General features: G+C 46.3%; 1 protein-coding gene across 7 annotated transcripts in view; it reads right to left on the bottom strand.

Moving 5' to 3' along the window:
* The window catches only part of KATNB1 (katanin regulatory subunit B1), a 434,067-nt gene that overhangs the window by 76,242 nt on the left and 342,537 nt on the right, over positions 1–15,288 (bottom strand). For all 7 annotated transcript variants that reach the window (XM_069217361.1, XM_069217365.1, XM_069217360.1 and 4 more), the window contains one exon: positions 13,326–13,402. In XM_069217361.1, the coding sequence (XP_069073462.1) occupies positions 13,326–13,402 (77 nt within the window). The remainder of the gene's footprint in view (positions 1–13,325; positions 13,403–15,288) is intronic.

Raw genomic sequence — 15,288 nt, 5'->3', positions numbered from 1 at the left:
AGGGGGAATGTTTGTTGAAGTAGAGATGAGTTCTAGGGAATAACCATTGTGGATAATTGACAGCACTCACTGATCTGATGTAATGTTGTGCCATTGACGGTAGAAATGTTATAGTCCTCCTCCCACAGGAGATGTACACTGTGTGGGGATGTGGAGAAAGTCACTGTTTTGATGAGGTGGAGGCACCTCTTGTGGCAGTGGATTTCCCTCTACCTCTAAAGTTGTTTCCTCTGTAGGATCCTCTGAAAGACCCTCTGGAGTAATATTGTTGTCCCTGCTTTTGTTGAGACGTAGAGGGGTCTGAAGTTGATGGTTTAAAACCACCTCTGAAGTGGGGCCTGCAAAAAGTACCCCGAACAGGTGTTGTATAAAGGTCACCCATGGCCTTAGCAGTGTCAAAGTCCTTTTTATTTTTTTCATGGTGGCATCCACCTCTGGTACAAATAACGTCTGTTTGTTAAAAGGCATCTTAAGTACAGCTTGTTATATTTCAGGTTTGAACCCTGAAGATCGCAACCAAGCAAGCCTTCTGATGATTACACTAGTGTTAATACCCCTAGCTGAGGTGTCTGCTGCATCTAGGGTAGATCTAATTTGGTTGCTGGAGATAGACTGTCCCTCTGCAACTACCTGCTGTGTACTTTTTTGGTGTTACAGTGGGAGATATTGTAGGAACTCCTCCATCTCATCCCAATGGGCTCTATCGTATCTGGCTAAAAGAGCCTGGGAGTTGGCAATTCTCCAGTGATTTGCAGCTTGAGTTGCCACTCTCTTCCCTACTGCATCAAATTTACAGCTTTCTTTATCGGGGAGGAGCATCCCCGGTGGACTGACTATTTGACCTTTTTCTTGCTGCACTAACAACAATAGAATCAGGTGGCAATTGTGTGATGAAGAGTGGATCTGATGGTGCAGCTTTGTATTTCTTGTCCACCCTTGGTTTAAGTACCCTAGCATTTACTGGCTCTTTAAAAATGTAATCTGCATATTTAATATTGCCTGGGTGCATTGGTACTCCTTGTGTGTAGAGGATAGTGGGTTAAATAAAAAATTGTCCTTTTATGGGATCTGAGTGCAACAGCACATTGTGATATGCAGCTGCCCTAGCAATGACCTGATTATAAGCTGTGGTGTCTTCAGGTGGAGATGGCCTAATGGGGTATACACCAGGATCATAGTTGGAATAGGGTTTTGGTCATACAAATCCCATGGGTCTACATTGTAAGGATTGTCACCCAATTAATCCCCATGTGAAGAAACAGGGGATTGCGGAGAAAATTGTGTAAGTGAAGGTGGTGGAGTATCAGGTGGTGGAGAAGTGGGAAGCAGAGGGGGATTTGGGTGGTAAAGGCTGGTGTACTGTCTTTGATTTCTCCTTGTGTTTGAAAATCTTGGCAGGTGAAGGCCCAGCTTCTAAAGTCTCTTAGAAAGATAGTTTCCTTTTAATTGTAGAAGGAGGAGAAGCAATAATCCTTTCAGTGTCCTTATGAATTTGGATTTTGCGCTGTTTATCATCCATCACTTCAAGTATGGGCCTAGTGTCTGACGATTCTTCTGCAGTTGGAGCATATTTCTTCCCTACAGGTTTGAGCTCCGAAAGCTTGGAGGCCGAATGTTTTAATCGGGCCGAGAATGTCAGCTCCTAAACAGATGGAAGCTTTTTTGGCTCCGAAATGGATGTTGGGTGTTTCAGCTCCAAGGTGGAAGATGGATGTTTTGGCTCAGAGGTGGAAGCTTCCACTCTTCGAGTCAATCCTGAAACAGGTGTGGAACGCTGTTCGGTCATCGCCAAATGCATTCTTTTTCGAGAGTTGGTCATCAAGATGTATCTTTCGGGTCCGACCATGGCCGGCAAGCAGTGGTGGACCCAAGACCAGTTGTAGTGACTTTTTGGGTGGTTTCTGGTTATGGGAAGGGGCTGGCGTACTCACGTACTGTGCCGCTGGAATCACTTGGCTGTCCCCATCGGAGTCACAGTCAGAATTTGCTATGGAAACTGCAGTCAGAGCTTGTTCCTCACCGAAAATGTCAGGCGTTTATTCCGTGGACTTGGATGCCATCTCTAACCAACGCGCTCTTCGATCCTGCAGAGTTTTCTTGGGGCGGAAGGATCGACACGCCTCACAGGTTTCCTCCTTGTGATCAGGAGAGAGGCAGAGGTTGCACACTGAGAGTTGGCCAGTGTAGGGGAACTTGGCGTGGCACCGAGGGCAAATGTGATATGGAGTCCGATCCATCAGCCTTTGTCGAAGTAGGCCTGAGAAGGGCGTGGTCACCCAAAAGGGCGTGTAAGCGATCCCGACCATACAATCGGATCGAGTATAGTCAGAAAAACACAATCAAAAAACGATACTGACGTTTAGAGAAAAGATAGAGAAGTTCAGATAGTACCGAACCAAGATCTACCGAACTAGTCAGCAGAAAGAAAACAATTTAAGAAAGGACTTGATGCCCATGCGTACTATACCGAGAGGAGGAGTCACTCAATCTCCTGACTCGAAAAAGTTTCTTAGAAGAAAAGCAACCTTCGAGCCTAACACTAGATGGCAGACTTATGCAAAGCATGTGTATCTGCAGCTACACATGCCATCAAACACACACACACACATATATATATATATATATATATGTGTGTGTATTACCTAGTGGCGGTCGCCACTAGGTAGTTCTAGTTAGGACCTAGTATTTATAGAAAAAGCATTTTTAGGTCGAACCTAGACAGTGCGTGCACTGTCGCTTAGGGATCTGATGTAGATGGTTTGTGAGGTTCAGCTCCATCCAGTCATTGTGATTTGTGTATTCCAGTGTCCTTTGAAAATCCTTGCTTGCTACTGGGTAATCTGAATCTTTGTCCCACCTTTTTTCCTTTTATTGTCTCCTCCCAGGCGATCAGACCAACTATCTAAATACACTGCTCTCCATTTTACGATGTGTTCAGGGACTACTTTGATCTTTCATCTGGAGCACTGGAGAGGAGTGCTCCTCTTTCTGAGCTCTGCTGGAAACAGGGCTGTAAATCTTAAGTCGTCACTACTGAGCTCCGGCAGCGACTACTACTCCGGGCTGGGTACAGCTGACAGCATTGATTTGTAAACAGCTGAGAGCCGCCTCGGTTGGGTTGCTGCAGGCTTCCCTCAACTACAAGTGTGGGGGCCTCCTTTTCACAGTAGTAGGTATAAATAATTTTTCTTTTAATTGCAAAAAATACAAGAGCATTGTTTGTTATCTGTTGTGGTACGGGTACCCGCATGTTCCTACACCAGGTTTTCCTTTACTAACGGTGCTTCAGATTGCTTTTACTTTACCTCATGCAGTGCCGAGACCCTTGTGTTTTATGTATTTTAGGTCTGCTGTGCCGGACCTACTTACTGTTGACTCCGGCCACGAGCGAGACGGACCCTACTTGGCTAATGTTATCCCTTCTCTATACTCTGCACGGATACGGCAGATTATGATGTGCCGCTGATTTCTGTCTGTTAGCGGTGGGGCCACCTGGGAACAGTCCTTCTAACTACAATGAAGCTGAAGTCCTCCCCTCTCAGATGCTGTGTACTCCGAAATAACACCACCTTCTGCCCAATTCCTTGTGTGTCCAGGAATTTTCAGGCAACAGTTAAAATGTCAAGATAAGTCTTCTGAATGACGTTCCTACTGGAGCGAGATAAACCTTTAGTTTAATGGTAGTTTTCGCCTGCCATGAAGTGGCACAGAGGGTTAATGTGCCTGCTGGAAAGAACGTGTACCAGGCAGATAACTGAACTGCATTTTATGCGGCTAGCTCAGTGGGTTACTGCTTTTGTCACAGATATCCTTTTGTTTCCTGCAGTTTATAAGTTACAATCCTAATATAATACAAACGCATATAAACTGCCATCAAGGAGCTGCATTTAAACTGTGTGGTATAGGTTAGAATGTTATTTTCGCCAGTCTTTCATTATCCTAATGTTGCTAAAAGAGTTAGTTTGGTAGCAATACATTCTTTTTAGTAAAACCAACTAGTGTGGTACGTTTTAAGTCCAGAGTTTGTACTTCTCTGAACCAAACACACTTAAAATATACTACCTACTAGTATGGATGATGTGATTCCTACAACTTGTAAACCTGTCTGTCTTATGTAAAATTTCCTTTAAACTGATTTACGCATGCATGCTTGTGATTTTTTTAAATAGCTGGTACATGTGAGGGAAGCTTGCATTGTTCCTTCTTTGTGAGAGAAGCTTGCAGTGTACCTTCCGTGTGCGGGAAGCTTGCATTGTACCTTCTCTGTGAGAGAAGCTTGCATTGTACTTTTAGTTTGAGGGAAGCTTGCATTGTACCTTCTCTGTGAGGGAAGCTTGCATTGTACGTTCTGTGTGAGGGAAGCTTGCATTCTACTTTGTGTGAGGAAAGCTTGCACCTGTTCCTAAATAAACAACCTGTCCCTCTCTATCTTTCCTTCTATCTTTTCTATGCAACTCTCACCCATATATATTCACCTTGCCACATAATTCCACTACACAAATACACTCCGTACGACACAATTCCACACTGCACAATTATCCAAGTAACTATTAAAATACAAACCACAAACTTCCATTCCACATACATCCCCTACACTCCAAACCAAAACACATAAATAAAAGACAATGTCGTTGACAACACCAATGGCTCTAAATTTCGCAAATGCGAGACCTATTGCATTGTAAATGATTGTTTGTATTGCTAATAACTTTGGTGCTGTTAGATGAATCTTCACAAAATGTTCCCAAACAATAAGATGCTCACTTCAGCTGCTGTCTGAAAAGTGTTGGGGTGATCTGTCAAGTGGGGACCGAGATAAAGTGGGGGGACCCAAAACACGATTTCCCCATTCATTTTTCCATAGGGATTTTGAAAAGCGAAAGCACCCTAACTACTGAATGGAATTACACTAAATTTGGCAGAAAGGTAGCACTTGGTCCAGAAAGCACCCTTTTTGTTATTTGGTGTAAATCCGTTGAGTAGTTTTTGAGAAAAAAAAGAAAATACAAATTTGTATATATAGGGAAGCAAAGGATTTGATACCCCTCCCAATCTTGTGCTGGGATCTGATTGGTCTACAACACTTCAACAAGGAAGTGTTGGCAGTCATCTTGGGACTCAGCTTCAGCTGAGTCACAAAAGTAAAAAAATTTGAAAACAAATAATAATAATTAAAAAAATGATAAGGGGCCAGGGTAGAGTCACTAGACCCCTTAGCTCTGGTGCTGGATATAGTCTCTACCAGATAGGTTGTTACCAAAGGTAAGTAACTTATTCACCTGATAGAGACTTTTATCTGCAGATTTGTTACCTTATAATAGGTGCCCAAGCAATACCATCCCCGGAGGTGGGCTGCGGACCAATTTCAGAAGGGGACGTCCGGTATAACTAAACTGGCAAAAGGCCATTACAACGGGCCTGACTGTCCAGGCAGTAGTGTTTGGTAAACATGTGCAGGGAGGCCCACGTTGCTGCCTGGCAGATATCAAGGACTGGAATTCCACATGCCAATGCTGTGGTCGCAGCTTTGACTCTGGTGAAATGAACGTGCAAGCCTCAGAGGGTTGCTTCTTGGCCAATGAATAGAATATTTTAATACAGAGCATGGCCCATCTGGAGATGGTCCTTTTCTGCACAGCATGTCCCTTTTTAACTCAGACGTACTTCACAAAGAGTTGTTCGCCCAACCAGACTTCCTGTGTGCTGTCAAGGTAGAACGACAACACTTATTTGGGGTCCAGGCGATTGAGACACTCCTCATCCTCGAAAGGGTGAGGGGGAGCGATGAAAGTAGGTAAGGCGATGATTGACCTACACAGAAAGGCGTGATCACCTTTGGATCAAAAGGAGTCCTGTGTTTGAAGCATCACTTTGTCAGGATGGATGAATAAAGAGGGCTCCATAGATGACAAGGTTTGTAGCTCAGTGAATTGCCAGGCAGAAGTAATGGCCACAAGGGAAGCCGTTTTGATGGTATGTAACTGCAGGGGAAAATTGTGCAGTGGCTCAAAAAGAGCGCACATTAAGAATGTGAGCACTAGCTTCAAGTCCCACGAAGGCATGATAGAAGGAGAAGGGGGAAAAGATGAACTAAACATTTCAAGAATCTGTGTACAATAGGAGATTTGAAAAGAGAGGGTTGTTCAAGTAAACTGAAGAATGCAGAGACAGCAGAAAGATAACCTTTAAGAGTGCCCAGAGCAGAGTTCTGCTAGGTAAGAATCAGAATAAAGAGCAGAACCTGAGAAAGAAGGGCAGAAATAGGGTCAACATTTCTGCCAGAACACCAATCTACTAATTTATTCCAACCGCAGGCATAAACCGTCTTGGTAGAGGAACACTGTGAGTGCAAAGATAACATTGCAGACTTCGAGAGGAATTTCTAAGCAAGAAGACGGAGACTGGACAGGTTCAGTTGGAGAACCCTCCCCCACTTCTGCTACAGAAGATCCTCCTGAAGGGGCAGCCTGATTGGAGGAACGATTACCATGGTAAGTAGCTCGGGATACCAGACTCTCTGCCTAATCCTGTGACATAAGGATGACTTGGGTCCGGTCATTCTTGAGAACTCTAGGCAGGAGTAGTATGGGCGGAAAGGCATATAGTAGGCTTGAGGGCCACTTGAGACTAAAAGTGACTCAGAGCGAGAGCTGCCTTGGACACTCCAGCAAGCAAATATGCTGCTATTGCGCTTTCTCTGTGGAGGCAAACAGATCTAACCAAGGATCTCCCCACAGCTGAAAGAGACCTTGTGCCACCTCCTGATGGAGATGCCATTCATGGTCTGCTAAGTATCTGCAGCTGAGGTTGTCCGCACTGGCATTCAGAGAGCCCGCCAGGCATTGAACCAACAGGGAAATGCCCTGATGTTCCAGCCATGTCCAGAGATGCAGAGCCTCTCGACATAGGGTCCACGACCCCACCCGGCCTTGTTTGTTGCAGTACCATGTAGAGGTGGTGTTGTCCATGAACACCTGTATTAGCCTCCCTTTAATGAATGGTAGGAAGACCTTCAATACTGATCGGATCACCAACAACTCCAGCAGATTGATGTGGAGCCCGGATTCCACGGGAGACCAGAGTCCTCTGATCTCCAGCTCTGCCAGATGGTCACCCCATTCCAGGAGCGATGCATCTGTCACTACTGTGAGATCTGCCTGGGGAAGGGAGAGAGGTCTGTCACTTAATCAATTGCGGCTGGTCAGCCACCACACTGCAGCTCTTTAATAGTTCCTTCAGAGACTTGGACAATGTCAGAGAGATTCCTCTGATGCTGTGCCCATTGGAATTTCAGGTCCCACTGCAGAGCCTGCATATGCCAACATGCATTTACCACCAGCAGGATGCCTAAGTCCCAGCGGCCTCAGAGTACGTCTCACCAAAATCCAGGAGAGAGACTAAAACATCTGTATCATAGCCTGAATATCCTGGACTCGCTGCTCAGGAGGATAAGCCCAAAACTGCACCATGTCCAGAACAGCTTCGAAGAAAGGGAGCGCCTGACATGGAGTGAGGTGTGACTTTGGCACATTCATAGTGAACCCCTGTGAGTGCAGGAGGTGTGCCATAGTTTGGGGGTTGAAGATGACAGCCTAGGGCAAGCCCGCCTTCATCAGCCAGTTGTCGAGATAGGAGAAGACTGACACCCCTTGTAGGAAGCTGGCTCTGCATATACCATATCAAAATGAGATATAGTGTGCACATAGTCCAGGGGTTCTTCCAAGGCTTGACAGAGGCAATAATAGATAATACTAATGCTATATTTGTTGTAGTGTGGTTGAGCAGTTAGGCTTATCAGAAGGTAGTGTTAAGCATTTGTTGTACACACAAGCAAAAGAAGAAACACACACTCAATTACTTAACTCCAGACCAACAGGATTTTATATAGAAAAATATGTTTTGTTAGTTTATTTCTAGAATCACAAGATTCAGTTTGCAGGTAAGTACATAAAACGTAAGGTACTTTGCATAGGTATACTTAGAACCTTGAATCGAATCAACAATGCATACAGTTTTCTTTAAAATGGCAAAAGGCTATTTTAAAAATGGACACTGCAATTTTCAACAGTTCCTGGGGGAAGACAAGATTGTACAGTTTTACAGTTAAGTATTCGACTTACAGTTATTATCTCTGGGTTTTAGGTAGTCTGTCGTTGAGGTTTCAAGTTAACCCCAAACACCCACCACCAGCAACACGGGGCCGGTCGGGTGCAGAGGTCAAAGGAGTGCCAAGGTAACATGGGCTCCTATGGAGATAGGGAGTACTCAGAATCTAGTAAGCCAGCAGATAAGTACCCGTGACTCGGAGGGCAGACCAGGAGGGATTAGAAGAGCACTGGAGGGGCCACAAGTAGGCACCAAACACACACCCCAGTGGCGCAGGGGCGGCCGGGTGCAGGGTGCAAACAGGGCGTCGGGTTTCCAATGCAGGTCTATGGGGGGCCCCGGGGGTCACTCAGAGGCTGCAGGCAAGGTCCGGGGGGTGTCTCGGGCACACCACTGGTCAGACAAGGAAGAGGGCCGAATGCTCGTCGATGCTGCACCGGGGGTCAATTTCTCCAAGGCCTGGGGGCTGCAGATGCAGTGGTTCTTCAGGCATCGGTTATCTTCGTCCAGAGCTCGTGGTCAGGGGGGTTCTCTGTATTCTCTCTGCAGACGTTGTTGTGGGGGCTTGTAGGGGTCAACCCAGGCTGGGCTCTTGTTTCCAATCGCCCGGGGACCCTTCTTGCTGGGTGGACCACCTGGACACGGGCCATGGGCGTCGGGTGCACAGGGGTCAGGACTCACGCATCCGGAGTGAGGTGGGAGTCTCCTTGGTTGAAAGTTTCTTTGGGACAGAGCTGCTGTCCTCTGGAGTTCTTGGTCCTTTGGGGTGCAGGCCAGTCCTCTAGAGTAGTCAGAGGTCGCCGGGCCTGCTGGATACATCGCTGTTCTTCTTGCAGGTTCTTTGAAGCAGGAGACAGGCCGGTAGGGCTGGGGCCAAAACAGTTGTCGTCTTCCTTCTTATCTGATGGGGTTTTTAGTTTAGAAGTCCTTCTCTTTGTAAGTCGCCAGGAATCTGGTGAGCTGGGCTCAGGGAGGCCCTTAAATCCTAGATTTAGGGGTGTGGTAAGGGTCATAGGGCAGTAGCCAATGGCTACTGTCCTTGAGGGTGGCTACACCCTCCTTGTGTCCACTCCCTTTGGGAATGGGGGCACATTCCTATCCCTATTGGTCCCTGTCCTCCAAACCAAGATGGAGGATTCTGCAAGGAGGGGGCCACTTAGGGGTGGTCCCAGCTGAAGTAGTTACTCCTCCTTGTTTTTCTTAAGTTTCCCGCTGAACTTGCCGCCCAAAATGGGGGCCTTGTCTGGGGGCAGGCATCTCCGCTAGCTGGAGTGCCCTGGAGCACTGCAACATGAGGCCTGAGCATTTGAGGCTCACCATCAGGTGTTACAGTTCCTGCAGGGGGGAGGTGTGAAGCACCTCCACCCAGAGCAGGCTTTGTTTCTGGCCTCAGAGGGCACAAAGTCCCTCACCCCATGGGGTCAGAAACTCATCTGCTAGTGGCAGGCTGGCCTAGACCACTCAGTCCTACACTAGAGGATTAAGTAAAATGCAGGGGGCATCTCTAATCAATACCACACTGCCATCAGTGGGGGTTTATTGTGCTGATAAGTTTGATACCAAACTTCCCAGTATTCAGTGTAGCCATTAAGGAACTGTGGAGTTCGTTTTGACAAACTCCCAGACCATATACTTAATATGGCCACACTTGAATGGACTTAGACACTGTAAGGGCATATTGCTCATGCAGCTATGCCCTCAACTGTGGTATAGTGCACCCTGCCTTAGGTCTGTAAGGCCTGCTAGAGGGGGGGACTTACCTATGCCACAGGCAGTGTTTTGTGGGCATGGCACCCTGAGTGTGCGATGCCATGTTAACTTTGCCTTTTTCTCCTCACCGACACAGACAATCTGCAATGGCAGTGTGCATGTGTTAGGTGAGGGGTCCCTTAGGGTGTCACAACACATGGTGCATCCCTTAGGGACCCTCTCTGGTCACAGGGCCCTTCGTACCACTGGTACCTTTCACAAGGGACTTATCTGTGTGCCAGAGGTCTGCCAATTGTGGAAACAATGGTACATTTTAGGGAAAGAACACTGGTGCTTGGGGCTGGTTAGCAGGATCCCAGCACACTCTCAGTCAAGTCAGCATCAATCTCAGGCAAAAAGTGTGGGGGGGGGGGTAGAAACTGCAAAAAGTGCCAGTTTCCTACACCACTGATATCCGCAAATGAGCTGCAATCACTGCCATCACCTTGGTTAACACCCGAGGGGTGCTGGTCAAGCCAAAGGGGAGCACTGTAAGCTGAAAATGCTTGTGGCCGACCGTAAACAGCAGGTTAAGTCTGTGGGCAGGCAGAGCCGGAATATGAAATTAAGCATCCTGCAAGTCCAACACTACCTTCCAGTCTCCTGGGTCCAGGGCAGACAGAACCTTAGCCAAGGTGAGCATTTTGAATTTCTCCTTCTTGAGGAAGTAGTTGAGGGGCGGCAGGTATAGGCTAGGATGAAGGCCCCCGTCCTTCGGCACCAGAAAGTAGCGGGAATAATCTACTTCTGGCATCGGAACACTCTCTATGGCTCCCTTGGCCCAGAGAGCCACAATTTCCTTGTTTAGAAGAGAAAGATGATCCTCCCTCAGCCTGTCTTGAGATGGTGGCATAGGAGGGAAGAGTAGTCAGTAAGGGGAGAGAGTAGCCCTTACGGAATACCTGAAAAAAAAAAAAAAAAAAAAAAAAAAACACCTGTCCGGAGAGAGAGGGGTGACTGACCTGACCTCTGCTGCTTGATCCACAAGGCTTGTGGATGCCGCGCCTTCAGCCACGCAGGGGCTGGGAAGCACGCATGGCATGCTGGCTGGGCAGGAACTGACAAAATTAGTAGCACCCTTTAATAGTCACGAAAGGGCGAAAAGCAGACTGGGGATGTAGCGGGACAAAATATAAGCCCAAAGACCGGGCTGTAGCCTGACTGTGTTTAAATCTCTCAAGTACCAAGTCTGCTTTGTCTCAGAAGAGATGGGAGCCATCGAACGGCATGTCCATCAAAGAAGTGACATGCTTTGAAAAGCCAATAGTTCGTAGCCAGGTGTGGCGTTAAAAGGCCCCGTTGACGAAACCGCTCTGCCTAGCGAGTCAGTCGTGTCGAGTCCATATCAAATTGTGAACTTTGTTGCATTTCTACCATCTGCTACCACTTGGGAGAGCTTGGACCGGGCCTCCTCCGGGACTTAAGGCAGCACTAGCGCAAATGTGTCCCACAGAGCATGGGAGCAGCGGCACAAAAGGCATGTAGTGTTCACAGACCGCAATGTCAGGCTGGCGGAAGAAAACATCTTCTTCCCAAGTGTCTACAGCCTCCTGGATTCCCTATCCAGAGAAGCAGTAGGGAATGTTCCATGGTTGATATGGGAGGTGGAAGCCTTGGCCACCAAAATTTCGGGAGTGGTGTGTTGTGTGAGGAAACTTGAGTCCCCTGGGGATAGGCAGTGGTGATGAGTGATTGTCCTGTTCACAGGAGCCCCTGTGTTGGGTTTGGACCAGGTACCCAAAACACCTCTGTCAAGACATTAGCCTTGACAGCCACTGAGGGCAAATTAAGGTCAAGGACTTCCTCAGACCTCCGCACTACTGTTGCAAAAGATGCTCCCTCCTCCGTAGCCAGGGTAAGTAGGAGAAAGTATGGCACGATCTGGGGAAGGATCCAGGACACTGGCTTCACCCAGTTCCTCATACCAGTCCATGTCATGTCCATAAGGCTGGACTTCAGAGTCCAGTGACTCCTCCCATTCCTCCCAGAGGCCAAGCCCATCAGGTAAAGGGCTCAGGATACGATCAGGGAGGCAAGACCCCATATCAGAGTCTGGGATCAAAATTGGTATGGTTCTGTTGGTGGGTGCTGGGAGTGTCGGCACAGGAACCGGTGCCAGGGATGGTCTAGGTGGTATGACCGGTGTTGGTCTGGATCCAGAAGTGGATCTTTGGGGACCCACTGGTGATGGGGCCGGAGCTGCAATATCTGCAAGTATTTGGAGAGGGGTGGCATTTAATATACTGGGTTGGTGACTCTTTCCGTACACATACATCTGGCCCACTTGTGGCCCTCCGTGGGAGATGAAGGGTGTGTGTGGGGGGGGGTGGGGTGGGGGGGGGTGGGGGGGGACTTCCACAGACAAGGAATGGGAGACCATATTAGTAACCCCTGTGTATGTCCTGTGCCACATGCGATTTCGCCTTATACAACATTATGTAGTTCAAAGAGCCTATCTCACATCAGAGAAAATTAACAGATACTTTAACCGAATAGATGCTGCTTGCCCGTGCTGTCAAACTTTGGGGGCGGACCTATTGCACATGGTATGGTCTTTCCCCACTCTGAGGCACTACTGGTCTTCGATTCTAGCGAACCTATTGCGCTGTGTAGACCAACCCTTACCTCAGACAATGGAGGCATGCATTCTGGGAATGTTCCCTAGGGGCAAAAAACTGAAAGCAACATCCCGTTTTCTAGATCTGGGATTCTTCGTGGCCAAGCGCCTTTTCACCCGTAAATGGTGGTCTTCCGAACCACCGGTACAAGAAGCATGGGTACGATCGCTGACTGTCTGGGCGAGAGCAGAGTGCAAGGCTCTTTGGCGTGAGGAGGTATGGGGGCTATGCAAGTATCCACTAGCGTCACAATGGGAGCTAATGTTAACGGACCTCACTTCTCCCTTGGGGCCTGCGCAGATAAATTCCGATCCCCCTCCTGTAAGTGATGCATGATTGCGACAGCATGCATATAATTCAACACCCCACATATCTGTGTATATAGGTGGAACAGGTAGACACCCCCTGCAATTTGGAGACAGATGTGCCGGATATAAACCATATAGACTACATGTGTGGGAACAACTTGTTAAACACCTATAATCTGTATAGTAACTATGTTAGTTCTGCTTTGTAAGTACATGGACACGTTTTGCCTACACCCTTCCCTTCGCGTATGTTTATTGTTATGACTTGAAGTTGCATGCAACATGTGGATCACACATGCCTTTATACTGTACTATATCATCTATCAAATATAAATGCAATAAAGAAATATTTTTTAAAAATGAATATCAGCTAGTACTGTAATCAGACAGGGCAAGAATCAAATACATTTACATACTTTTATACCCTACTTGCCACTGCAGTTTCCTTGGAAAGAGCTTCATTCACCAGCATTCGCTAGTACGCATCATCCAGCCACGGAACAATATTAAATGTTGCTAATGTATAGAGGCAAGAAATACTCACGCTTTCTGATTGACTATGTTCAGTACATCCACCATAACCGACAAGTCATCAACCCTGATTGCAGAGTCCACAGAAGTCTAGTACCAAAGAGAGACAAGAGGTCATAATCCATTATCAAACATTAAGTACCATCTAGAAAGCCAAAATCAGCCTCCAAACACTAAGGTTTGTTTTGCTTTATGGCCTCAACCATCTGTCCTAGGGTCAAGAAGGTACTGTAAGTTTGTAAAAACTAATGTTAAATAGAATGAGATATGGGACGCTCAGAGGAAAATAAGCTAGCTTGGAAGAAATGATTGGTGATCAAACTAACACAATGACAGGAAAAGCAACAAGTTATGAATTGTAGCATCAGAAGCATTAAAAAATCGACAAAGGGGTGGGGGTTGGCAGCGGGCACCTAAACAATATGCCTGATCATAAATAAAGGCCAAAACCTCAAATAGAGCAATTTTGTCAGTTAATCTACCCGGTACTGCAGGGATGGGGGACAACTCCCCTAGACCCCTGCTGGGACTGTTTCATCCACAACTCTATAGATGGCAGGTGAGTCAGGTCAGGGCAGTTCCATGGCAATGGGCAGTCTCCACATGGTGAAAGAGGTAGATTATGTCTGGATGCCCTAATAGTTCTGTTTTAGCCCTGCTGTGTAGCCAAATAATGATTACAGACACTGCCTTGCTTGATAATAATTTCTATCTTGCAACCTGTTATAAGGATAATGTAATACAACGATCCTACTATTAAAAAAACATTGGTTCTTTCAGGCTCATTTGCCGATGAACTTAAGCTTTAGATGCCAAATCAGTTATACCTAAAGGCAATGCTAAACAAGGGAAACGCTGGTATAAGCACATCAAAGACTGACCCAATCATAGTGTATCCCCCATGATCATACACTAGTTTATTAAAGAAAGAAATAAAAAGTTGCTACAGAACAAAATACGATGGTGCTCCATTGACTCAAACATGCAAAACATGAGACAAAAGACAAAGGAAAATACAGCAATTGTCTGTCAATGTTAAAACGTCAATAGATAAACAAATAGCTAAGGACTTGACGTGGCAGTCCAGTCGCTAATTATCATTGATGGCTCAACCATGGAAACTCAGCTGAAAGGTTCATTCATCATCAGGACAGTGGGGAAACTAGTACTTGTAAAGCACATAGATCATGCATGTACAATGCAAGTGCTAAACTATTAGCTTTGCCAATCGTTGTTGTAAAACATTGTTGTTCAAAATACTGAAGCACAAGCAAACACCTGTCTTAAGGTATCTTGAACATAAACTTTGAATTCAATATATTCAATCTGTATAAGTGGCATGATTTAGGTTTCAAATACTTTTCACGTAGGAAAGTGAACAGAACATAAAAAGCCTTTTGCATGTGATCCAGCTTAAAAATAACACAGACGACTAGTTACAGATATGTGATAGCTGTCTGAGACTGTGAATAAGGAGTGTCAGAATTTAAGGGGAAAAGACTGGGAGACCTAACAAATTCTCAGGCAAAACGGAGCTCTGCAGCAGCTAAGGGAGTGGAGTTATGGGCCTATGGGAAAAGATAGATCTTTTTTCCATTTGTGCAAAGTACACATTTGGCCTCAAATGCAACCTGAGATGAGTGAAGCAGCCCACCCCTTGCTCCAGGTGCTGGCTTTGAGCATCAACGTCTTGGCTTGTAAACAACAAGTGGAAAGCAGGAGATAAAATAAAATCAACCAAATAAAGTCTGTTGTTTTGTCAACCCCGAGCAAAAATATACCTATTGCTGTGCTTTAACTGTACGTGGGGGGTTGCATAAGAAAGACAGTGGGTGCAGTGATGTAAGGGGGAAAGCAGCACAAGGTAGTTAAATAACACATGCACTCCCCAAGGAGTATGCAAAAAAAAAAGATGTTTCTTGAATTTAGCTGTAGAAAGATACAACTCACCCAAACAAAAAGGATGGAAAATAAGC

This window comes from Pleurodeles waltl, chromosome 12, assembly GCF_031143425.1.
Source record: "Pleurodeles waltl isolate 20211129_DDA chromosome 12, aPleWal1.hap1.20221129, whole genome shotgun sequence".
NCBI classification, from domain to species: Eukaryota; Metazoa; Chordata; class Amphibia; order Caudata; family Salamandridae; genus Pleurodeles; species Pleurodeles waltl.
Note: the sequence above shows the minus strand (reverse complement) of the source record. Positions and strands in the feature narration are given on the sequence as shown.